We start from the raw sequence: 27,899 nt of genomic DNA on the forward strand, positions 1-27,899 counted from the left end.
GACATTGTAAGCATTTCCTTGAAAAGTTAGAACCAACTAACGATGCATACCATCACCACTTATGCTCAGTGGTGAACTGGAGATTCTATACTGTTCAGCAGAACAAGAGAAATAAAAGGTATAAGGATTGGAGTAGAAAAAACAAGGCTGTAATTCTGGCAAACAGAGTATCTACTATCCAGTAGACTATCCAATAGAATCAACAGATTTTTATTACAACTACTATGCACACATTTTTATGTTATGACATGTGACATTATAAAGAGTACTACATAATGAAAAAAAGATAGCCAGTCATGCAATGAAATCAATGTGAGCAGAGACAGCACAGGGATCTTAGGTTCAATTATTTAAATATTCTAATGGTCCCTATCTAAATGTGTTCTTCCACAGATGATGCAAATAACAATTTTCATATAATATTGCTTTTGTTGGCATAGTCCCCGGTTCTCCCCTTCTGCAAGCTCTACAAATATCAGAAAAGCTGGAGATGTTCTGCTCAGTCCTTCACTATCCTTTGGATCATTTCTGTAAACATGGGTGGGTGCCCATTTTGTGATATACAATGCGCCTGGCCCTGGGAAAGCATCCAGGAATAAGACAAAGCCTCTGCCTTGATAAGATTCACAATCTAGTGGGACAGACAGTAACATAAATAGAGCAATAAATGATAAAGATGTCCCTGCATATGCCAAAGTGATTGGTCTAGATGTATTAATAATGAAAAATGAGGAAAGACATGTCACATATGCTATGAATACATGCACATAGAAACAAATTTGCAATACCTCCAGAATCATTAAAATATTGCCCAACTTGTCTTATTCTAAATCATACATCCTAACTGATTGAGATTTTAATTTTTTTGCTAAAATTGTTTTAATTCAGTATTTTTAGTAATCCAGTGTTTAAAAGAAATAACACAGGAGGTATATATCCTCCAACTTATTCAATTAACCCACCAGTAAACTGTTATGAACATGACTTTCTTTGAATTTCATTGAGAAAAGGTAGATGATATCTGGCTAGGGCAAGGTGTACGGAATGGTTGGTTTACTTTTCTATGCACCTACTAGTCCTTGCTCCAATTTTTTTCCCCATCTCAGTTGTTTACACCAAGCACTTAATTATCTGTAGGCTCTCCTGCTTTCTCCTGGGACCATGGCAGTATACCAATAGCCTATATCCCAAATCAAAAAATATTTAAAATAATTATTTCACTATTCAATGCCTGAAACAAAAGATGCCAAGCACTTTCAGAGCACCATAGAATAGCATCTCCGCTTCCAAATTATTATTATTATTTTTTTTTTTGAGATAGAGTCGTGCTCTGTCACCCAGGCTGGAGTGCAATGGCACAATCTTGGCTCACTGCAACCTCCCCTTCCCAGGTTCAAGTGATTCTCCTGCCTCAGCTTCTCAAGTAGCTGGGATTATAGATGCCTGCCACCACACCCAGCTAATTTTTGTATTTTTAGTAGAGATGGGGTTTCACCATGTTGGTCAGGCTGGTCTCGCACTCCTGACCTCAGGTTATCCATCTGCCTCGGCCTCCCAAAGTGCTGAGTTTACAGGAGTGAGCCACTGTACCTGGCCCCCAAATTCCCTTTTAATAGAGTAAGCCTATTGATTCATCTTATTCTCAGGCCGCATGGGTAACCAGAAGTTCTATGCCAACATATCACTGAGAAACAGTGGTGGTAACTAGTAGCACCTGGAAAGGAACAGCTACCTGCAACCCAGTCAGCTGAAAATAGCTTTTCTTTTTTATTTATGTCAAATAATAAGATCGTTGTTCTCCTCAGTTTAAAGTCACTATTTTCTCCCTCTGCCCCCATTTTGCTTCTTGCTAACTTTTATCTCCATGTATTGAATGAATCTTCAGTCTCAGCATGCTAGGGTTACGAACTCTACGGGAACTTTAGTAGAAGCCTCTTCTGACAATATGGGCAGGGTACCATTATGCAGAACCATAGTTTGTTCTGTGCTCTTCCTGGACTATGGAACTTGGACACCAAATATGGCCCAGGCTGTCTCAACCGAGTCACCAAGATTGTGCTTCCTGAAGCTCTTCTGCCTGCCACCTCCGAATAGCACCTCAGCCAGATCCACCTCAAGGAGACAGAATAGCCTCAAGTACATCTCAATTGCCATATATAAAAAGTAAGAGAAGGTAGAAATGGGCTTCTTTAAGGTCCTCTATCTGGCGAATAGCCAGTACAAGAACTGGAATATTTAGCCATCTCTCCATCATTCTCTACCTGAAGCACTCAAGGATGAGGAAGGCAGAAGGGATAGAAGATACAAGAGAACAGCCATAGTGAAATGAAAAAACTATAGCCTAGTGGTTAAGTGCTCGGCCCCAGAAGGCACACTACCTGAGTTCAGAACACTGGGCTATGCCAGTGAGAAGCCTTGTCTTCTCACCTGTCAAATGGGGAGAGCCTTACCTCTTAGAGTTGTTGTGAAACTCTAGTGCTCGTGGAGATGGTAAAAGCTCAGTGAATATCATTTTCTAGATTTTCTAAAGATCTATTATTTTCACGAATACTATTATTCTTCTTGCTGAAATAAATGATCACTTTTTCCCCAAAAGTTCTGTGTTCCACATGATACAAGCAGATGAAATAGTGAAAGTTCTGTTAACCAACTATTTAACCACAAACAACTCCTTTACGTTTTCCAGGGAACAGATGGACTTTTCAACACCAAATTGAAGGCTATAAATAGACTCACTATTTTGTCATAATACAAGTCTTAGATAAAAGTGGGTTTTATGCTCCTTCTTTAAGAATTGTTACTCATATTTTCCATGGAGTTATCTCTGTACTATCAAAATAATGAATTGTTATCTCAACTCGAAGCCACAGCACAGTTCAAAAATAAATTTAGGATGAGCATCCTTTTAGTTCTGCACAGTCCAATACAGTATCCAATAGGCTATTTAAGTGTGGGTATTTAAATTTAAATGAATTAAAATTAAATAAAATTTAAAATTCAGCCCCTTAGTCACACTAACCATGTATCACGTGCTCAAGAGCCACATGTGGCTAGTGAATCTTTCCTACTGGATAGCACTGTAGATTATAAACTGGAGTGTCTGGTACCACTTCTCAGCTAATCTAACCTGATTAGTAAAGACCATTAAGAAGTCACTGGTGAAATCAATCTTCCATTTAGAGTCGAGTGTGATAATTTAGGAATCTTACATTACAATTATTTATATTCAGTATTCCCAAGCAAATTTTATAGGCTATCACATCTGTATTTTTCAGTTCTAACATCAGGAAATTACATAGTACCATATGTTTTCAAGACAGTTGCTAATTTGAAACACACATATGAGATATCCCAAGCCACCATTTCTTCGCATAATCATATATAAACTATGCAAATGATTAGTGGTCCAGACTCCCCAAGCAGAGTCTACACAGCAAAATGACACTTGAGTGTCATTGAGGAAATTTGTACTGTGAAGGTAGCAAATATAAACTATTAAAATTATGAAAGTGATTCTTTAGTCTAGATTTTTCAGAATAAATTTTCCGGTATCTAAATTTACTACTTTATATATGCTTTCCTTGACTTCAGTTCATTATATCTGAGTTACCTGCTCTTTCAATACCTTAGTTTCATTACAAAATCATCATGAACCACTGATCCAGCATCTCCTGACTGTGAATCAAGCAGCTGCACGTCACACACATCTCCCCAGCCCTGGCCCTCTCTGCAGCTGGCCAGGTTAGCAGGTTCGCTTTCAGAGCCTTCAAGAAATCCAGTTTGTTCCCAGGAACTGCCCTAACACTATTTGAATCTCCTAATCTCATTGTGACATTCTTGGAGGTAAGAAGGTGGTCACATGAATAACAACGAGTCCTAGGTGGGCACTACAAAAGAATATCAAAGAAATAAAAATGTCCGTGATAAAAAGAATCAGGAGTGGAGTGGATTGGAGAACAGTGGTCATTTCCAGGATTTGAGTGATTTCCAAGTGTTAGCACAGAGACTAACAAACTGTCAACTCATGGAGGTAATGATGATGGTGATAATAGTGATAATGATGACAACGACGATGATAATGATGTTGATAATGGAGATGATGTTTTTTCCCAAGCCTATCTGCAAAGTATGGGAGAAATAAAATTCGAACCCCTATTTGTGACTCCTTAGTCTGATGCTCTAATTCATGCTGTCTACACTCGCTCAATGGTAAACACACGTTGCTACTAGTTTACTTTTTGTATTCATAGACATAAATCTCCTCAAAGACCCCAGAACTGAACTCCAGTGAACAGAAGGCACACTGGATAAAGTCACCCCATTTAATAATTTCTCCTGGCTGTGGGTCTGTTATGTGCTAATTTGTCAACAGCTTGTTTTCAAGATGTGGTTATGAAGAACGTGACTCTTTATTCTGGACAAAGCTGAGGCCCAAGAAGCCACCTGGCTCATGTCAGGGGTGCACGCCTTGCTTTTCTATTAGAAGTTCTCATTTTCCTGTTTCACTTTGTCTTGAATGACGTTGTGCTGTGTCCATATGTTGTCTCCTCTGCCCTCTTGGGTCATTCCGTTCCAGCTCACCAGATCGCAGCTGCTTCATGTCTCCTGCAGGCTTCCATTCTTGGCACATGCCCAAACTAGTGCCACAGCAACCCTATTCCAGGTAGGAAACTGGCTACTTTCCAGGGCGTTATTGTTATTACAGTGTCCTTAAACGTCTGGCCTTTCCACCTCTGTAGATTTGTTTCCATTTAAAAAGCCTGGAGGATTTGCAGTTGCACCTCCTAAAGCACCAATGTGATAAAAGCAAGGACATCTGGGGAAAACTTTTTTTTTTCTCACTTTTACATTCATTTCAGATTTAAGGTCATCAACCTCATGTAACCACTAAAATGGAACTTGTGCCTCCATTCAGATATATAAGGAAATGTATACTTCTCTTGAGTTTTGAGATATTCTCTTTCAAAAGCTTCATCACATAAAAATCTATGCATTTTCCTATCGCCTATTCTTATTCAGGAATCTGGATTTACAATGTCATATGCAATATTAGAAAAGTATTCTACAAACTGATCATACGCCATCTGCTTGTGAATAATAATTAGTAGCCCCCTCTCCCACCCCAAGAACATCTGTCTCATTTTACTGCCAGCCTATTTAGAGCCAAGCATCATTGTTACCTGGATCTTGATCCTCTTTTTCCTGATTAATGTGCTTATTTAGATCTACTATTTAAAATTTATAGACAAGCTCTGAGCACTACTGGATAGACAGCCCAGAAGGAAAGAAGGAAAGTCAAGATGCCAATGCTAATTTTAGATGATTTTCCTGGTCAGTCAACCCAATGTCAGATTGCTAGATTTTCACACTGCCACTCCCATGGCAACCAGATTAGCAAAAAGCTCCTAGCTTGCAAGAAGAGTTTTCATGAGTATCTTTAGAAAACACAGTTCTTATTCAAGGAAATATGAGTAAAGAAAAAATAGAAAGCTTTTGTTTGTTTGTTTTGGGGTTTTTTTGTTGTTTAATTTTAGTTGTTAGTTGTTTAGAGGGTTTTATGTTTGTTTGTTTGCTTATGTATCTTTCTATTCTTGAAGTCCAAGGAAGAATGTCCATTTTCTCTTGAAGTCATGAGGCATATTTTCTTATTATGATTCTCATAAATAGAAGTGTGTCATTTGGAAAAGTGGAGATCATTCTTTATCCTGGTGGTATTAAAACAAACTTTTTTTGTGCTTTTCAGATTTTAAAGACCTCAACAAACTTAAGAGATGTGCATAGAGAATTCAAGACATTTTATTTTACAAATTGGAAATTGGACAGAAATTTTGACTTGCTACAAACAAATTTTCCTCTAGAAATACAGTAATGCATCAGCTCATGCTTTGTCTTAGCAAATCTCTCGATGCAAGAGACACAGTTTGTTGTTCATATCAATAGAAACGTTTTGACAACAAACTCTTCCCTTTTGTAATATCTATACATCTGATGGCATTATTCTTGCACCACTGATTATTCAGAATGGTCTGTATTTTGCTTTGTATCTACTACTATCACATTTTCTTAATCACTCAAGGAGTTGTTAACCTATATAATATTCTTCACTGCTACTTGCCACTCCCATGAAAACTCAAAGTCAGCTATTACTAGAATTATTTTCCTAAAAGCTCCATGGAAGCCTTGGAGTAGCTAACACTTTAAAATAAATTTAAAAATACTCATTTTTGAGGACTTTCACTTATTAAATTATTTTTATGAATACCTTGGCATAATTTTATCACTAGTGGTAAAGATTGTTTTCTATCATACGTCATGAATGAAGTTCTTTCCCATATTCATTGTACAGTAATTTCACATGCAAATCTATACAAAGTACACACAAAACTCAATAGTGAAAAATGTGACATAATCAGTAGTCAGAAGGCATCATAATGCCACATGTCTATCCCATTGCCAGCATCTTCAACTTCAATATCTATTCCACCTACATTTATCTCTAATTTTCACCCTTTTTCACAGCATAAGAATTGTTGTGGTGTATAAGAATAGGAGAATTACTCATGAACTTTTCTAATATTTTTATTAGAAAGAGAGAAAATATTATTAAAATAATCTTTCCTGACTTATAGCCAAAGCTTTTATAAACTATTGAATTCAATATTTATCTGGGCTGCTAGGGTTGAGAAGTTTACCAACGAAGCTCCTTCTTATTAACCAACAGCACAAAATAAAGATTTTGCCTACAGCTCAGTTATTGCTCTTAAAAGTCTTTTAATTTAATCTATGATCAAATAAAATGTTCCAATAGGTTGATTTCTGTGTTCATTGAGTAAGTCAACTACTTTGACTTCTAAATCATTTTTCAAAATATTAATCATGCTAAAAATAAGAACATAAAGGCAAATAGAAATCAGAAAAAGTGTCTATAAATTAATTGTCTCTGAATCTTAAGACTAAAAAGGATCATATAATACAATGGTTTTCCAGTTCTGGTTCATGGCACACTAGGAATTCTGGAGAAGTGTCTTGAGGGCTGCCTTTGCCAGGGAGAGTGGTAAGTGGAACCCTACAATCTCATTCAGTTACATCACTCAGATCTGCTCTATTCTACATGTTAGATAGAGTTCAGTGCACTACTTAAAGAAAGGTAGTGCCTTAAGAAAGGAATTTTGTGGATGTTTTACTTTGGACTTATATCTTGCATCAATTTAGATTGTTCAGAGCTGAAGGCAAAAGAGGAAGCCAAAGGTTTTGTTTTTTGCTCTTCGGCTCATGGTTATTAAAATGTGTGTGTTAGGGATTTTCTCAAGGAAGTTTCATCCTTTAGAGAAGACTGTTGATTAGCATGTCTACTAAGCATTTGTATCACTTTCTTGAAAACAGCCAAGCAATGCCACCTCTAGGTCCCATGTCAGGCATAAGGAAGGCAAGAAGCATCATTAGTAAAAAATGGGAGTGGAGGGGGTACAGCATTTGATAGGAACTATAAAATGTGTAAGAACCTTTTAATTGTATTTGTCTCTAAATATCCTAAAATATCAGTCTTGTTGCAATTAACAGCTATCAAAATAAGTTTTAGCCAAAACAAGGAATTGAAAAGGGTCAGAAGACTCAAGAATTGGCAAACCCTAAAATATTATTGATCATCAATTTATCCTTTTATAATACATTCTGTTGAAAGGCAAAATCTGTCTATTTATATATTATTAAAGGATATATACATACATGTGTATATATGTACATATATATATGTATCACAGCTCATGGATATTAAAATGCATGTTTTAGGGGTTTTCTCAAGAAAGTTTAATATATGTGCCATATGTGTATATATGTATTACACTAGGAAATATACATATGGCACATTACATACATATGCATATATTACATATGTATATACACATTACACATGTATTATTACATATGTATGTATTACATATATGTATACATATTCCATATATACATATGGAATATGTATATATTCACACAATGTGCCATTCAATTTCTTCATAATATCTAATTTAGTTGCTCCTTTCAACAAAACATTACTGAATGCCTACTGAATAGCCTATGTGAACATATATGTATATGTTACATATATGTAATGTGCCATATGTATATATCCTAGTGTATATATGTATATATCCTTGTATAATATGTGTATATATGTATTACATATATGTGTATATATGTTTGTATATAATATAAGGATAAGTTGATAGCCAATAATATTTCAGGGTTTGCCAATTATTAAGTCTTCTGACCCTTTTCAATTCCTTGTCTTGGCTAGAACTCATTTTGATAACCACATTTCTTTTTTTAATTTGCCTTCAAGAAGCAGAATACATAGTGTTTAATGGCATCCTTTGTGAAGATAAACTATTGCCTAATCAGACAAAGTTTTCCTTTCTATATGTTTCTACAAAGATCCTTCACTTACTTGGAAGAGAATTTCCTGGTACTTAATCCAGTGATACCACAGGCCAAAATTATCTTGAAAAGTAAAAGTTCATTTCTTGCATCAATTGATCTGAATTCTTGGAATGATGCTATCTTTTCATAAAACATGCCATTCAATTTCTTCATAATATCTAATTTAGTCACTTATTTCAACAAAATATTACTGAATGCCTACTAAATAGCCTATGTGAACAGTCCCTATACCACAAGATATGGGAGATACTTTTCTTCAAAGATGATTTAACTTTAACAATTAATTGTTCATGAACCTTCCAAAACCTCTCAATGAGAATTCTCAGAAGACACAGAGTTAGTCCTTAATCAGGCAATGACATTTATTTTCTCAGCCCATTTTCAAAACAATGGCCCTTTTACCATGAGGACACGACTTTAGGAGCATTCTGTTTACAGCACGGGTCTTTCTGTCTCTCTTCTCAGACAAAAAGCTGAAGCCTTTAATTTGCCTTGGCTCATCTCAGGTATGAGTTTTAGACTGAAAACTACTCTTCATTTATTGAATGGCAGAATCTCTATTAGTCAGCTTTAGTCTGTCTAGTATTTCAGAGCTCCATTTAAGGAAAAAAGAAAAAAGGCACCAGCTTCATTCTCAGATTTTACACAGAGAAATCCTACAAAGTAATCTTCTAGAGGACCAAAGATGGCTAATCTATGCTTTCCTTATGTAAAGGCTTGATCCTTTGAAGAGAAATCTAAGTAACATGGAGGAGGCTAGCTCACCAATAAGCTGAAGATAGAATTCATGAGATACTTAAATCCCTCTTCCAGACAGGGCCCCAGAGAGACAGTCTTCTGCCCCTTCACAGTCTGGGTACCTGGCAATTACTTCTGATGACGTGAGTGCCTGGTGTGGTAATAATCTTGTCAAAGGTTTACGCATAGACAAAATAATCAGGAATAATTCTTTCCTCATAGACCAATTTTCTAGGGCTTGCTGTGTGAAACCAAGAAGAAAATACTTTGTCAAATTTATGCGCAGATAAAATCAAACAATGCTGAGATATATTAGCAAACCATATTCAATGGTACATTAAAAGGACTATTCACTACAATCAAGTGGGATTTATCATTGAGATACAAGGTTGGTTCAACACATGCAAATCAATAAATGTGATTTGCCATATTAATAGAATGAAGGATAAAATCCATAAGACCATCTCAATAGATGCAGAAAAAGCATTTGACAAAATTCAACATCTTTTTGTGACAAAATGTCTCAACAAATTAGGTATAGCAGGAATGTTCCTCAAAAAATAAAGGCTATTTATACAAAGCCCACAGCTAACATGATACTCAAAGGCAAAAAGTGGAAAACTTTTTCTCTAAAATCAGGAACAAGACAAGGAAGCATATTCTCACCATTTCTGTTCAGCATAGTCCTGGAAGTCCTAGCTAGAGCAATTAGACAAGAGAGAGAAATAAAAAGACATCCAAATATAAGAGAATGAAGTGAAATTGTCTCTGTAAATGGTATGCTCTAATATATAGAAAATTCTAAAGACTCCTCCAAAAAAACTGTTAGAACTGATAAATGAATTCAATAGTTTCATGATACAAAATCACCTTACAAAAATTAGTAGCATTTCTATATGCTAACAATGAACTGTCTGGAAGAGAAATTAAGACAACAATCTCATTTACATAGCATCAAAAAATAAAATAAAGTAGGAGTAAATTTAACCAAAGAAATGAAAGACTCGTGTACTAAAAACTGATAAAAGAAATTGAAGATGACACAAATGGAAAGATACCCTGTGTTCATGAATTGAAAGAATTAATATTATTAAAATGTCCACAGTAACCACAGCAATCTATAGATTCAAAGCAGCCCTTATCAAAATTCCAATGTCATTCTTCAGAGAAACTTTAAAAATCCTAAAATCTATATGGAACCAAAAAAGACCTTGAATAGCCATAGCAATTCTTGCCAAAAAGAACAAAGCTGGAGGTGTCACTCTACCAGATTTCAAAATATATTACAATGCTGTAGTAATCAAAATAACATGGTACCTGCACAAAAACAGACACATAGACCAATGAGATAGAATAGAGAGCCCAAAAATAAACCCATAGATTAACTGAGTTTCACAAAGGTACAATACAATGTGGAATGGACAGTCTCTTCAATAAATGGTGTTAGGAAAACTGGATATTTATATACAGCAGAATGAAAATGGACCCTCATCTCACCCTCTATACAAGAATCAACACAAAACAGATTAAAGACTTAAATGTAAGGCATAAAACTATAAAGCTACTAGAAGGAAACATGAGAGAAAAGCTCCCTGATATTGGTCTGGGCAGTAATTTCTTAAATATAACCCCAAAAGCACAAGCAATAAGAGCAAAATAAGACAATTGGGATTGCAAAAAACTAAAAAGCTTCTGTATAGCAAGGAAAGCAATCAATAGAATATGGTCAGGCATAGTGGCTCATGCCTGTAATCTCAGCACTTTGGGAGGCTGAGGTGGGCAGATCACTTGAGGTCAGGAGTTTGAGACCAGCCTGGCCAACATGGAGAAACCCCATCTCTACTAAAAATACAAAAAATAGCTGGGCATGGTGGCACATACCTGTAAACCCGGCTACTGGAGAGCCTGGGGCAGGAGAATTGCTTGAACCTGGGAGGCCAAGGTTGCAGTGAGCCCAGATCATGCCACTGTACTCCAGCCTGGGCAACAAGAGTGAGAGTCTGTCAAAAAAAAAAAAAAACAAAAAAAAAAAAAACAAACAAAAAAAAAACCCCACAATTAATAGAATGAAGAGACAACCTACACAGTGGGAGAAAATATTTGCAAATTATGCATCTGATAAAAAGCTAATATCCAAGATATACACAGAACTCATACTACTCAATAATAAGAAAATAAATAACCCTATTAAAAAATGAGCAGAAGACTTAGACACTTCTCAAAATAAGAAATATAAATAGCCAACAAGGATAAGAAAAAAATGCTCAAAATCTATAATCATAAAATAAATGCAAATTTAAAATATCACCTCACACCAGTTAGACCGGCAATTATCAAAAAGATGAAAGATAAATGTTCACAAGAAAAGGGAACTGTTATGCACTTTTGGTGGCATTGTAAGTTAGTACAGTCATTTTGGAAAACAGTGTGGAGGATCCTGAAAAAAACTGAAAGTAGAATTACCATATAATCTAGCAATCTCACTACTGAGTATATAACCACAGGAATTGAAATCAGAATGTCAAAAGAGATGCCTACACTCCCATGTTCATTTCAACATCATTCACAATGGCCAAGATACAGAAACAACCTGTGTCTATCAATGGGTCAATGGATTTTTTCAATGCGTTATATATACACAAAGGAACTCTATTCAATCTTAAAGAAAAAAATGAATAATTCTGACACTTATAACAACATGAATAAACCTAGAGGACATTATATTAAGTGAAATAAGCCAGGTACAAAGAGACAAATGCCATATGATCAGATCAGGCTAATTAGTATGTCCATCACCTCAAATATACATCATTTACTTGTGATGAAAACATTAAAAACTCTTTTTAGCTATTTTAAAATATATAATACATCATAATTAACCATAGACTTCATGTTGTACAATATAACATCAACACTTACTCCTCTTATCGGTAAACCAAAAAGTATCTGAGACAGATCTCAATCAATGTAGAGGTTTATTTTGCCAAGGTTAAGGACACGTGTAACATCCTTAACATAATGTCCTCTAATAAACCTAGAGGACATTACACTAACTGAAATAACCTAAGCCAGGCCCAAAGAGACAAATGTCATATATGAAAGCTACAGAAGTCAAATCCATAGAAGTATAGAGAGTAGAATGGTGGTTACCAGAGGATGGGGGTAGGGTTGAATGGGAAAAGGGGAGTTGCTGGCCAATGGGTACAAAGTTTCGTTTAGATATGTGAAAGGAAAATAAATCCTGGGACCCATAAATCACAAAGCCAAAGGGAAAAGTCAAGCTGAGAACTGCATCAGGCAAACCTGTCTTCCATTTTATTTCTAAATAAGATAACTACAAAGATTTTAAAGAGCTACATACCTCCCTCACAATTTGCCCATTAGGAAATTCCTTGTAGGCGTCAAAATCTTTACCCTAACCGTTATGTTGAATGTCACCATGACAGTGTACATTGATAGCTTATCTTCACAGGTACAGGACAAAGGACAGAACTCAAAGTCATCCCTCTGCTCACCTGAGACAAATGCATATGTGATTACTTCTTCTGCCCTCTGTTTATTTTACCTTATGTAGAAATGCAGATTCGCTAAGCTAGATAAATGCATAAGTGACTTTTCCTCTACCTGCCCTCTCACATAAGAAGGACTGATCAAAGACTCAAAAGAAAGCAACCATTTGCATCTTATCTACCCACACCTTTTAAAAATTTTCTCCTCTTTCCTCAACATCCAACCTTTTCCCTTTAAATATTGAAGCCTTCGAAATTATCTTTGGAAAAAGGCACAGTCCTCTCTCCCAGATGTGCATCTTTATCCATGGCAAAATAAATGTATAAATTGATTGAGACCAGTCTCAGATACTTTTTGGTTTACAAATAAAAGGAGTAAGTGCTGGTGTTATATTGCACAACATGGTGACTATAGTTAATTATAATGTATTAAATATGTTAAAATAGCTAAAAGAGAAATTTACATGTTTTCATTACAAATAAGTGATACATATTTGAAGTGATGGATATACTAATTAGAATGATCCAATCATTCCACAAGGTTCACATGTATCAAAACGTCACTTTGTACCCAATAAACATATACAATTATTATATGTCAATTAAAAATAAAATAAAACATAATTTTAAAAATTTTAAAAAACAAACACTAAATTACCAAAAACTGAAACATTACCCCTAGGAAAATACATATATTATACATATATATATTAAGTGATGGATATATCCCATATATATTAAGTGATAGGATGCATACATCCATCACTTAACATATATATGTATAACATATATATATAATGTATATATGTATTTCCCTAGGAGGAGATGCATATCATATATTATCATTGCAGTACACTGCATTGCCCCTACTGTCTCTATCTTCTGGTCACCTGTGTGTAACAGCTAAAACAAGAAGGTGGAGCAATGCCTAATTCAACCTCAACTGGGAACATGTACCTCTGGCAATTAAATGTTTCACTGTCGTGCATGTCTTTGAACGACCACAAAAACATTGCAAATATTGACTTAGGGCTACAAATAATTTTAACAAGTAAGCAAATTCACAAATATGGAATCTACAACTAATGAGACTAAACTGTATCTGAATAGGGTCTATTATTCAGGATAAGGAATGGTTACAACTCAACCTGAAAAGATAAGCCAATTTAAAAATCGGCAATGGTCTTAAATAGACATTTCTCCAGAAAAGATATACAAACTGCCAAGTACATAAAAACGATGCTCAATATCATCAGTCATTAGGTAAATACAAATCAAAACCACAATGAGATCTCATTTTACATCCACTAGAATGACTATTTTTTTGTGGTTTGTTTGTTTTGAGACGCAGTCTCACTCTGTCACCCAGGCTGGAGTGCAGTGGGGCTATCTCGGCTCACTGCAAGCTCCGCCCCCCAGGTTCACGCCATTCTCCCGCCTCAGCCTCCTGAGTAGCTGGGACTACAGGCATCCGCCACCACGCCTGGCTAATTTTTTGTATTTTTAGTAGAGACGGGGTTTCACCGTGTTAGCCAGGATGGTCCCAAACTCCTGACCTCGTGATCCACCCGCCTTGGCCTCCCAAAGTGCTGGGATTACAGGCGTAAGCCACCATGCACAGTGGCTACTTTTTTTTAAACTGCAAGTTTTGACAAGGACCTGGAGAAATTGGAACCCTTGTGCATTGTTGTTAAGAGTGCAAAATGGTGCAGCCACTGTAGAAAATGGTTTGATTGTTCCTCAAAAAGTTAAACATATAATGACCATATGACCCAGCAATTTCACCCCAATATCTGCCCAAAAGAATTAAAAACATTCAAACGAAAACTGCAGCATTATTTACAACAGCCAAAAGACAGAAACAACACAAATGTCTATCAGCAGAATGGAGAAACAAAATGTGTTCTGTCTATACAATGAAATATTATTCAGTCATAAAATGAGTGAAGCACTGATAAATACTACAACAGAAATGAATCTCAAAAACATACTAAGAGAAAGAAGCTAGACACAAATGTCACTATTATATGATTTCCTTTAGGTAAAATATTCAGAATAGGTAAATCCATAGAGATAGAAACGTATTAGTGATTTCTAGGGATTGAGGTGAGGGCGGGTGGGGTGTGACTGCTTCATGGGGAAAGAGTTTCCTTTGGGGATGACAAAAATTACTTGGAACTAGATAGCGATGATGACTACAGAAATGTAGAAGTACTAAATACCACTGAACTGAATGGTTTAAAATGGTTAATTTTATGTTACGTAAACTTTACCTCCGTAAAAAAATGCATCACTATAAAAAATGCTGAATGAGAGCCCATGACACTGCAACTGATTTATAAATACTTGGAATATTTCCATTGAACCCGGATCTGGTTTTGAATTTATAAAGATAACTCAAATTATATACACTAAGAAATTATTCTTATGACCTATATTTTAAGATACAAAAGAGATTTCTGTTATTTTAATTGTCCTCAAACTGATACAAATATACATTTTCAATATACTCTTTTAAAAGGAGTACACTGCATCTTCAGGATAAGACAGACAACATTTATCTCACTTTCATTTCATAACTTTAATAAATACATGCATTATTCTAATAAATCTAAAATCGATCAATAGCATATATTAAAATGTTTGTATAATTTTAGGAACTAATACATTTATTTCACGCTTCACAAAGCACTAGCTACAAAATTCAAAACACTTGAAGATATTTAAGAAAAAAACACAATAAAGTTTTTGTTTTCCCTCTAGGTGACACTGAGTTCATTTAGAAGAAAAACAGTTTAATTCTTCACCCACATAGGCAGCATCAATTTAGCTGAATTTCTAGAGAAAGACTAAAGAAACAAACTCTTTATGGCTCTTATGTTGAAGTTAATAAACTTATTCCTAAAGCTGGATGAATAGAAATAACTGGTCCCTAAGATATAACAGCTACAGCTTACACTTGGTTACCCTCCTCTTTCTCCTTCCTCATAGAACCAAAATTATTAATAGCTGTTAAGCCCACTCTTTTTCCCAGAAACCCCATACATCTCAGGGGAAGTCTACCTCAGCTTTAGGGGTGGACTTGATAACTATAGGTGACCCCAAACGTCTTGCCAGTAATTTCTTCAGGAATGGTTATACGACTTACACTGAGAAAATGGTATAGGGGAGTGGTTTGCTGGAAGCGTCTAGGAAAATTCTTCCTGACTCTTCTGAGAAATTTTTCTAAAACAACCTCCCCTCCCTTTGCTGGAACACTGCCATGCATGGATATGAGACCATATATCTACAGACATCTCACCAGCCTCAGGATGAAGCCAACATACAGAGAAGTATAGACACCTGGACTCCTGAAAAAAAGAAATGAAGCCAAAATCATTGAAATCCTGACCAATACCTCATACCCAAATATTCCATTAAATTAGAGAATACTTTTTTATTTTTAAATATGGGTTGGGTTTCTATTAAAACTGAAAGAATGTTAACAGATACAAAGGTTTAGGGCAAGCGCGCTTTCTCACAATTACCAAATGATGCACTATTAAATTCATTGTTTCTTGTTAAAATACTCACTTCAAAGATCCCATGTTTAAACTGAATATTTAGTAGATTAAGGCATATCTCTTGACTAAAATCTTAGTACATTATCACTGGCATCTAGCAGCAAGAACACACTTGTCAGATTGATAGTTATCACCAAGAAATGGAATTTTTTTTCATTAATTAAACATTACTTTTAGACATAATATTTGAGTGCCTACAATGTGCCTAATAATACTCTAGGCAATGGAAATACAGTAATGAACAAAACACACAAAAATCCTTGCCCTCATGAAGCTTACATGCTGGAGGGGGAAACATACAGTGACGTATATATAAAATACATAGTACGCCAGATGGTGGTAAGTGTTAAGAAGTAAAATCATACAGACCGCAGAGATACAGAGTCTGAGGATGAAAAGACAATCTAATCTCAAAAAGAGAGTCAAGGAAAGCCTCACTTCTTGTTCACATTTGAGCAAATGCCTGCAGGAAGTTAGAGAGCGAGAGCAGTGCTAGGGATAAGGAGATAGCTACAGGCAAAGAGAAGAGGGCTCGTGAAATGCCCTGGAGGTGGAGACGGAAGCCTTCCTGCTGTTTCCTGTACCAGGAATAGTAAGGAATGCAACAAGGCTGGGCTGCAATGAGAAGGGAGAATAGTGAAGACAGCATTAGAAAGGGAATGTGGGACCATTGGCACTTACAAGAGAAAGCAGACCAGGATCAAGTGCTGTAATACGCAAGTTATTAGAAGTGGTCTGGGTCTGGGTGTACTTTGAAGATAGAGCCAGCAGAATTTGTTGGTGAATCAGATGTGAGGTAGAAGAGAAATATATCAGTCAAAAACGGCTCAAAGTTTCTTGACCTGAGCAGCTGGAAAGATAGTGTTGGTAACTGAGAAGAATGTTATGGCAGATCTAACTTCTTTGGCTGTGGGGAGGAGGCGGTACATTTGAGGGAGCCCGAATGTGTATTTGGACTTGCTAAATTTGAGCTTCCTGTTAGATATCCGAGTGGAGATGTCAAAAAATCTGTTGATCCTAGGAGGCAGGATGCTGGAGTTCAGAGAAAAGCTCCAGATTAGAGCTGTAAATTTAGAAGTTGTCAGTGTGTTGTTGTTATTTAAAAGCATGACGTTTGATGACATTATCTGGAAAGTAGAGGTAGGGTATGAAAATAAGAGATCCAAGGTCTGGGCCCCAGGATGATGTGATGCCGAAAAAGTATATTTATGTTGAGGAAAGAGGCTCATAAAATGCTGTTGCAACAGAGAAAGGATCCCTATTTCCATCTAGCCCCAAAGCTATGAGGAATAGGAATAAAGGAGATGGCACCAACATATGCCTAAACAGTTGTCTTTATGTCTTTCATTATCCCATCCAGGGAGCGTATTAACATGGTCTGTAAAGTTCCAATGAAGTTTTGATTTTGTGAATGGATCCTTTTGCTGAAAGCAACAGTAAGCCCAGACTCAAAGTGGAATAAATGATAAGCTGACAATTTAACTTCACATGACAATGAACCTGAAGAAAGAGCAGACCCAGAGGCAGGCACATGGCTCACCTTTGCCTCCTTGTGGTTCTCGGGCCCCTGCTCTGCCCCACATTGACGCAGGCATCAGAAAACCACCAAGATGGTCACAGCTGTTTCTGGCCTCAGAGCAAGAGCAGAAAAGCAGATCTGCTCTTGGAATGTCTCAGAGCGAAATGAGTCAGAACTGGTGAGGAGCTAGACAGGTTTATTTCAATGACTAGGTCACACAGAAGTTGACAACTTAATCAAGAAGGAAGCAATTCAGAAGTGATATTCAGCGATGTCCTTGAGCTCATTACACACAGAGTACATTTTTCAAGTGCTTTTGAATTGCCTTTCTCTCTTCTATTATTTGCTTTCACTTAGCCAATCTCTCAAGGACATTAACAATTCTTCCAAACCCTTTCTCTTAGTTTTCTCCCCTATGGGCCGTCATCTGCTTCCTCAAATTTAAACCAGTTACTGTCTGGTCCTGCTGCACAACGTTCATTATGGGGATAATGTACTTTGTTACACCCCTGGATATATTTCTTGAATCCCATAAGGAAATCTTTCCTAGAAAGCTTCAGTAGGACATCTCTTCATACTTTATCGGTCAAAATTAGATCCTCTGCCTACTTCTATACCAACTAATGGCAAGGAGATAGGATGACCGTCACTAGACAGGTAAAGGTCCCTTTGACCTACAGATAGTATTCCTCCCTGAGGAGCCGATGTCTAGAGAAATCGGGATTTGATTGTCAACAAGAAAGAAGGCATTGGATGCTGGGTATGCAGCCAATGGTATCTGATTCAATGATGAATAGAAAACTCTTTTTAAAGCACAAAATAGGAGCAGTGCGTTGTAAAAAGAAGAAAATATAGTTGCAAAATTAAAAAGTCATCCATTTGATTTCACAAGTTGTTGCTCATGAAATATAAAACAGTTAGAAGATTGACTAGGATTTTTCCTTTTTTTTTCTTTTGAGACGGAGTCTCACTCTGTCACCAGGCTGGAGTGCAGTGGTGCAATCTCGGCTCATTGCAACCTCCGCCTCCTGGGCTAAAGTGGTTCTAGTGCCTCAGCCTCCCAAGTAGCTGGGATTACGAGCCACCACATCCAGCTAATTTTTTTTTTTTTTTTTTTTAAGTGGAGACCAGGTTTCACCATGTTGGCCAGGATGGTCTTGATCTCCTGACCTCGTGATCTGCCCACCTCTCTCTCCCAAAGTGCTGGGATTATAGGCGTGAGCCGCCACCCCTGGCCTGATAAGGATTTTTTAAATCACTTCCAGCACCAACATTTTGACTTAAATACTATTTTGATAAAAATCATGTGAATTGCTATAAAACACCATAAAATATCACCATTCTATTTTGAGAAATCTTAGTACTTTAATGGTAGCCATTTTTGGACATAAACCGGATCCATAAATTTTTTTTTTTTTTTTTTTTTTTTGATGGAGTCTCGCTGTGTCACTCAGACTGGAGTGCAGTGGCACCATCTCGGCTCACTGCAATCTCTGCCTCCCGGGTTCAAGCAATTCTACTGCCTCAGTCTCCTGAGTAGCTGGGATTACAGGCACATGTCACCACTCCTAGCTAACTTTTGTGTTTTTAGTAGAGACAGGGTTTCACCATGTTGGTCAGGCTGGTCTCAAACTCCTGACCTCGTGATCTGCCTGCCTCAGCCTCCCAAAGTGCTGGGATTATAGGCGTGAGCTACCACACCCAGCCAGTTGCGTAATATTTTAAACATTACATTGCACATGCCAGGTAAATGTAAAATCAAGCTTCAATTGACAGTAATCTGATGGGTTTCAGACTATAAATTACTTAGTTTTAGATCAGAAACAGTGAGCATCTGATTCTTAAAATGAAACTTAATGGAGCTACTATTAAAGTCAGTGTATGACCGGAGCCAGATTAATAGTAGATTAGGTAAATGGTGATCTCAGTCCCAAAGGCAGCTTGCAGTTTATCATATGTCTGTATTTCCCTCTGTAAGTGAGAAAACTCTAAATTGATGTTTTTAAAGGCCATAGGTCATCCCTCCAAATCTCTTCTATTCTCATCAACCACGTATCCTGGGTCCTGTACATTCTGACCTTCACTTCACTTCATTTGCCTCTAATTTGGTCTCTGTTGCATTCATTGCATTAAGAAGGTGCAAAAACACGTTTCGCATGTACAGAATTGTCATTTCAATAGGAACTCTTCTCTCCTACAAAAATCAAGCTTCTATGAAGAAATATAGAAATACATGGTCCAGTTCACCTTTCTGTCCCTGGCTAAATAATGACTAAATGTGATCTCCCATCCCTTTATAATTGATAGGCCGCTGATGTAAAATAAAAATCACTGCTATTGATTTTCTGTTGGACAAGGTTAATAGCTTGCTTGTTCTTGTGTGCTTTCAATTTACATGTGGCATTTATTTCCCTGTTTTTTATTTGTGTTGGTTTTGTTAATAAAAAATCATTTTATAAATAAGATTATCATTACTTATATCAATGATCAGGTTTCTCTAGTAATGAGGCTATCAGGTAATATACTAGTGTTCTTTCTCTCAGAGAAAATTATCTCTTACTCATTTTCACTTAGATTTGAAACATTCATCTCTCCTCAATTCTTTAAAGATAATTCCAAATTAATTATCGAGCTGCACCAGGTAGAAGTAACGAAAATCCTTTAAAGGGAGAAAATAGATAAACCAATTGATTCTTCATTAACTAATCAGCTAAAGTTCTTTCATATTTCAAGTAGCCTTCTCAAGATCATAGTTGATATAATTCATATGAATTATTACATCATTTTTCTTTGGAAGTTTGAAATAAAGAGTTGAAACCAGTTTCTGAGAGAAACTACTGTTATCTGATAAAATAATCTATGAGGCAATAATGAGGGAAATGTTAATGAACATTCCCAGAGTATGTACATCTAGCCTACTTTCCTGAACCTTCCTGAGTGCAAATAGATCATGTATTACTGATTGCCTGGTAATGGATGAGTCATCATTAGGACCTAAGATGTTCCAATGTGGAAAGTGCTATTAATAATTTTGGCATCCTATATTAAATGTGTTATTAATAGAATGATTAATTATTATTTATAAAAAGACCTTATTATTATTATTATTATTTTAGACAGAGTCTTGTTCTGTTTCCCAGGCTGGAGTACATTGGCACCATCACAACTCACTGCAACCTCTACCTCCTGGGTTCAAGCAATTCTCCTGCCTAAGCCTCCTGAGTAGCTGGGACTCCAGGCATGCACCACCATGCCTGGCTAATTTTTGTATTTTTCTTTTAGTAGAGATCGGGTTTCACCATGTTGGGCAGGCTGATCTTGAACTCCTGACCTCCCTTTGATCCACCTGCCTTGGCCTCCCAAGGTGCTGGGATTACTGGTGTGAGCCACCACACCCAGCCAAAATACTTTATCATTATTTAAAGCCCAAATACACTGACACATATGGTCCAAATTTCTGAGCTTAAGAAAAATTTAACCAAACTACAATTTCAAAATAATGCATGCTGCTAACAACATCATAGTGTGAATATGGAAGTGTACCTTGGTAGCATGAGAAACAATGTCCTATCCAGATACAGGCATGTGGAAAATAGGTATCAAAAGCAAGGCCTCAGTCAGCTATGATGAAGGATTCTGCCCTTTGCAATAAACACAGTTGTCTGGCATGAGTTAGAAAAGTTGCTTTCTCCTGAACAACAGCACTAATCAGTTTGTCATCTTGCTAATGGGCAGTTCTCTTCACCATTCCATCAGTGATATGGTTTGGCTGTGTCCCCACCCAAATCTCATCTTGAATTGTAGCTCCCATAATTCCCACATGTTGTGAGAGGAACCCATTGGAAGATAATTGAATCATGGGAGGGTTTCCCCATACTGTTCCCTGGAAGAGAATAAGTCTCATGATATCTGATGGTTTAACAAGGGGTTTCCACTTTTGCTTGGCTCTCATTCTCTTTTGCCACCACCATGTAAGAAGTGCCTTTCGCCTTCCACCAAGATTTTGAGGCCTCCCTAGCCATGTAGAACTGTGAGTCCATTAAGCCTCTTTTTCTTTACAAATTACCCAGTCTCGGGTATATCTTTATCAACAATGTGAAAACAGATGAAGGAATACAATCAGTTTTGTTGAGTCTCATCTCTAAGACTATTGGATGCTGTTGCACTGCTGCACTGCTCCATGGACTGTGGCCTCTCTCTGCATGAGAGTCAGTGCAACTATTCTAGGCTTAGTGACAGAGAACACGAACAATTCACTCTCTCCTCATTCCCAGTGCACAGAAGGGAGGAACTGGAGAAGTTTATTTCAGTTAATGAACCACATAGAAGTTGGTAACATAATCAAGAGAAAGGAGACAGAAACAATGATCCAGTGTTGCCCTTGGTCCGATTGAGGACTCAATATGTTTTTCCTGTTTTCTACTAACTGCCATTTCTTTTTCCTTATGTAGTCTGCCTTAACATATCTACTCCCTCAAGAATATTGCCAAATTTCTTGAAACTCTCTCAGTTTTCCTCCTTTCTGGTCCTCTCTCTGCTTGCTCAAGCCTGAACCAATGGCTCTCGGGCTGACTGCCCAGCTGTCATCATGGGAACTTGCTTCATTCCTCTCCTGAATGGGATCAACTGTTTCCTCATTGCCATCTGTTGTTCTGGCTTGCTTTGCTCCTCATTTCACTCTAGTTCATCTTTAAGTAATTTCTTACGTAAGAGTTAGGACTCAGGAAGTATGGTAGGTAACTTTCTGAGCCTTTGACCATCTGGAAATGTTGCTATCCTATTGTGCACTTGATTATAAGATTGGCTGGGCATAGAATTTTAGGTTAAAATCATCTCCCTTCAGATTTTTTAAACTATGGCCTTGCTGTCCTCTGGCACAAGATATACATGTTGAGAAATCAGATGCAGTTCCAACCCTCTTGTTCTTTATCTCTGAAATTGCTTAGGAAATATTCTTTGCTCTTGATATTCTAGAACTCAAAGTGTCAATCTTACACAACCTCCTCCCTGATTTAAGGAAAATCCACTTCAAACAAACTTAGAGACTTTGAATCTTTCCAAAGTTTCATTAGAATGAGTTAGCTTCTGTTTAACACAGGACACCACCACAGAAATGTATCATGGCATCTCTTTGGCACTAAAAACATTGAAGAGATTGTGAAATTGCATTTTCAAAATTATGTGTTGTGGATAGAGCTATTATTTACCCATGTATCCATTTTTATGAGTTGTTTCCTAAGACAAGTATCAAACACTCACATAGCACTTACTATACATTATAAAACATTCTAAATGCTTTACAACTTGCTCTTAAACCATGTAATTCTCATAACAGCCCTGTGAGAGAGCTTCTGTTATTATCTCTGTTTTGAAGATGAGCAAACGGAGACCCAGAGGGGTTAAACTATTAATAAAGAAAACACAGCTAGTGTAGGGTAAATGCACCTGATAGCAATAACAAGCAAATCCTTAGAATGACCGTGTATGGCACATGCCCCTGAATATGTGTTCTGAGCTAGGGAATCCAGGACTGGCCAACCCAGAGATTCATTTGTTATCTATGAGAAACATCTGGCCCCCCATTCTCCGGCCCCACTGCCCCACCACCATCCTGTGGAATACAAGCTGTACAGGGGACTGAGGCCCTGAGTTTGGGGTTAAATGAAGGTTGCCAGGTGGAGGTTGTTAGGGCTGGGTGTTGAATGAAAACGCTGTATCAACTGCACGCTGTTTACAAGTCGTTGTTTTCCTGCCCAGCCCACTGCCGCTGGACTGCAGGAAGGAGGGTATGCTGTCCAGCCCACCACCAATGGACTCTCTCCCCTGTATATAATCCCTTAGTATAAGCCCGTGTGTCGTTTGCTGGTTCTAGGTCTCTTCTTCCACCTCTTGAACCTGGTGCCTTCCCTACTGAAGTTAAGAGGGGTTCGGTACAACCGCTGGTAAATGGCTGATTCAGGATTTGCACCCAGAAAATCTTACTGAGGAGACCATAAGCACTAAGCTATGCTGCCTCTCACGAGCTAAACACATCAAGCTCTTTAAACATTATCTTACACTACAGTTATACAATGAGCATTTGAACATGACAAATGAATAAAAAGCCCTCACATGAAAAGATGATGCTGTGTATGCTCCCATCTTCCTCAAAGTATTCCTTCCTAAATTGTAGAAGTTCTTCACCTACTTAGCATTCAATACATTTGGAGCCTTCAGTGAGTATTAAATTGATGCTTCTGCTGCTGACACTGCTCTCAGCCTTGCAGTATAATGAGGCCGTCAGAAGAAAACAAACCACTTATTTTATTAGTCAACTCAAAACATCTTTCCCTCCATTTTACAGAGAGATTGAATCAGCATACATGCTCCAGACTATACAATTTCCAGAAATTTAAGATTTTAAGTATCTTTTTAGAAGAGAATAGTTTGTATTGACTAATACTTAATTTTGAAAATTCCCCTTCTCTACTGGGTTTTTTTATTTTAAATAAGAAAAAGAAAACTTAACAAAGGTAATGCTTTCAAGTATCACTTTTTTATCCTCCTATCTATTTTCACAAAGTTATTCAGTGAGCTTCACCTTTCATTTTTTATCTGCTCCATCCCAGAACCAATGTCTTCCTTAGTGAACCATCTTGGTGGCTTGGCTGCCGTGTGACCTAGGTTCCAGTCCTACCTCTGACTCTTAGTAACTATGAAACCTGAAGCAAATTAAGTACTATCTTCTCTGAAATTCAGTTTTCTCATTTATAAAGGATTAATAATAATTCCTCCCTTGCAGACTTGTTTTGAAAATTAGAGGCAACATACATGAAGGATTTGATCCAGAACACACACTCGGTAGACAGCATTTGTTCTATCTCAGTATGTCTTAAGAAAAAGAAGGTGCATTGTGTCTTTAAATGCAAATGGTCTAACTAGAAGTTTTACCATAAACTAATTATCCCAAAGTTTGAAAAAAAAATCAAGAGCTGGCCGGGCGCGGTGGCTCAAGCCTGTAATCCCAGCACTTTGGGAGGCCGAGACGGGCGGATCACGAGGTCGGGAGATGGAGACCATCCTGGCTAACACGGTGAAACCCCGTCTCTACTAAAAAGTACAAAAAACTAGCCGGGCGAGGTGGCGGGCGCCTGTAGTCCCAGCTACTCGGGAGGCTGAGGCAGGAGAATGGCGTGAACCCGGGAGGCGGAGCTTGCAGTGAGCTGAGATCCGGCCACTGCACTCCAGCCTGGGCGACAGAGTGAGACTCCGTCTCAAAAAAAAAAAAAAAAAAAAAATCAAGAGCTAATTCCTGGAGTCAAGTCTCTATACTCCAAGTCATGAAAATGTGTTCAACATCTCAAGAATGAGATTTGTTAAATTGATCATTTGGGATGAAATCAAGCAAAGAGAATACTAAGCAAATTTTTAAGATTTCTTCCTAAATACAGATCTCTAATTATAATTATTGAGCAGATTCTTTGCTTCCCTTGTCCATATTGACAACCACATCTTTAAAATTTTTTTCAAACCCTTGATAGTCAAATATAAATGCCTGACATTCTCTTTTTAGAACGATTTTACGGTACTGAAAACAGCTTCAGTTTTTCTGTGAACAATTAAGCTATTCTGAGGACCCCTGGGTAATTAATTAGCTTTCTCCAAACTGTTAATTAAGAAGATGTTTAAGATATATCAAAGGCCATTATAAGAGGCCTACTTTGAAATACCCGACTTTTCTAAGTTTGGTCTTGCTTTAAAGTGTCTTAAAAATGAATCTGTTATAAATGAAACATTCTGGTCTCTGACATTTCCCACCCAATCAGGATGAGGCTAATGACACTTATAGGCCTGAATTCAAGACAGAAAAATTGTGTCTTCCCACATGCTAAGAACAATGCCCAGTAAATGAGCCTTTTTTCCCCAAGCAGCCATACACTTATGTCCCGTGCTTTCTGTTGCATTACTCCTGTAAGGCCAGTAGGATCAAAGATCCATGGATGTATTCTAATCCTCCTCCAGAAACTCTCCACACTCCTGTCCCACATACATGAAAACGCTCAGTGTTTCCTTGTATATGCAAAAAAAAAAAAAAAAAAAAAAAGTCTGTTCAACACTTACATCAAAAAGAAACATGAAGAAACAGCATTCATGCCTCACTCACATTTTATAAAAGGTGGAGATGCTGGAATGTCTGCTGTGTTTCACTTTTTTTTTTCCGGGGTGTGTGTGTGTGTGGGGGGGGTGTTGCTGTTGTTTTTAAAATGAATGTATAAACACCAATCCTCAAAGGTAGCCTAAAAATAATGCCTGAATAAACACCTGTAGTTTCAGAAGGCATTGCCTAATGTAAATTTTGATTTAGATTTAGTTTTACTAATGCGAAATAAAAATATATCTTGGGGCCCCCAAATCACCAAGCTAAAGGGCAAAGTCAAGCTGGGAACTGCTTAGGGCCGACCTGCCTCCAATTCTATTCAAAGTCACCCCTCTGCTCATTGAGATCAATGCATATCCGATTACCTCCTTTGGAGAGGCTAATCAGAAACTCAAAAGAATGCAACCATTTGTCTCTTATCTGCCTATGACCTGGAAGCCCCCTACCAGCTTGCTTCAAGCCTTCCCACCTTTGTTTCTAGTTGTCCCACCTTTCCAGATGGAGCCAGTGTTCATCTTGTATATGTTGACTGATGTCTCATGTCTTCCTAAGATGTACAAAACCAAACTGTGCTCTGACCACCTTGGGCACATGTCGTCAGGACCTCGTGAGGCTGTGTCACAGGTGCATGTCCTCAACCTTGGCAAAACAAACTTTCTAAATTAACTGAGACCTGTCTCAGATTTTCTGGGTTCACACTAAACATTCAATTGTAAAATTATCTAACTATAAACATAATATTGAATTTTCAAAATATTAAATCTTTGACAAAACAGTTGTTTCTAACAGTTTATACTGAGAAATTAATCCAAAGGGATCTAAATATATAAAGACACTATGTTCATTATCATATAAGGAACAAAATTGAAAACTCAGGTATAGTATATTTATAGAATATTTGAATACATATATATAAAACCTTTTTTAGATGGCATATTATATAGCAATACAAATATTTAAACACAGTTTCCAAAAAATTAATGATATAAGAAAATGTTGATAAGTGAAAATATGAATAAAACAATATTAGAGTATGGTTAAAATTAACTATGTTTTATGTGTATGTGTATTTGTACATATGTATAATATGCAACACATATAGATAGTAATTTATGTAGATAGATACATAGGTGTATAAATATGTTAGTATATATGAAAAACCAAAAGGATATATATCAAAATATCCTAGTGGTTACTTCTAGATGGTGCAATTATAGAACAAACTTAATGCTCTTTTTTATGTCACTGTATGTTCTATGTACTATATAATGAATATGTAGATTTTTAATTAAAAATGTTCTTTTGACTTAGAAAAAACCCAATGGGACATTGAAATCAAATCTTCAGTAGTACTTTTGACAGTGGCTTTGGTGGTTATGACAAGATAGCTAGTTGCATTTTGATACCTATTTTCTATCTTCATTAGGAGCAGAGTAGTAGAGACTCCTATCTGCTCCCTGGAATTAAGCTCTGAGTTTCTCAGCTCCCCTTGCAGCTGGGCTTGGTTAAGGCTAAGCTAATGAAATGTGAGTAGAAATGTTGTATAGAGCTTCCAGGAAACCTCTTTAATGGAAGTGGATGGAATGGTGGAAAGTTATGTTTGCCCTGGGTGAGGCGAATGGATCACCTGAAGTCAGGAGTTTAAGACCAGCCTGGCCAACATGGTGAAATCCCATCTCCACTAAAAATACAAAAAATTACCCTAGCGTTGTGATGGGTGCCTGTAATTCCAGCTACTCTGGAGGCTGAGGCAAAAGAATCGCTTGAACCCAGGAGGTGGAGGTTGCAGTTAGCTGAGATCGCACCATTGCACTCCAGCCTGGGCAACAAGAGTGAAACTCCGTCTCAAAAAAAAAAAAGGAAGTTATGTTTGCCCTTTTGTATTTCCTCCAGCTGGTGGCTTCCAACAAAGGAAATAATCTTGAAAATGGAAATCAACAACTAGAATGACAGAGCTTAACCCTGGAGGAAACCTGGATCCCTATTGGCCACAAAGCTAC

The 27,899-nt window shown here is 37.1% G+C and overlaps 1 protein-coding gene across 1 annotated transcript in view; it reads right to left on the bottom strand.

The window, feature by feature from the left end:
* The window catches only part of LOC135968268 (putative uncharacterized protein CCDC28A-AS1), a 481,602-nt gene that overhangs the window by 390,700 nt on the left and 63,003 nt on the right, over positions 1 to 27,899 (bottom strand). The window contains exon 2 of the mRNA XM_065534058.2: positions 11,053 to 11,171. Coding sequence (XP_065390130.1) covers positions 11,053 to 11,171 — 119 coding nt within the window. The remainder of the gene's footprint in view (positions 1 to 11,052; positions 11,172 to 27,899) is intronic.

This window comes from Macaca fascicularis, chromosome 18 (assembly GCF_037993035.2).
Source record: "Macaca fascicularis isolate 582-1 chromosome 18, T2T-MFA8v1.1".
Taxonomy (NCBI): Eukaryota; Metazoa; Chordata; class Mammalia; order Primates; family Cercopithecidae; genus Macaca; species Macaca fascicularis.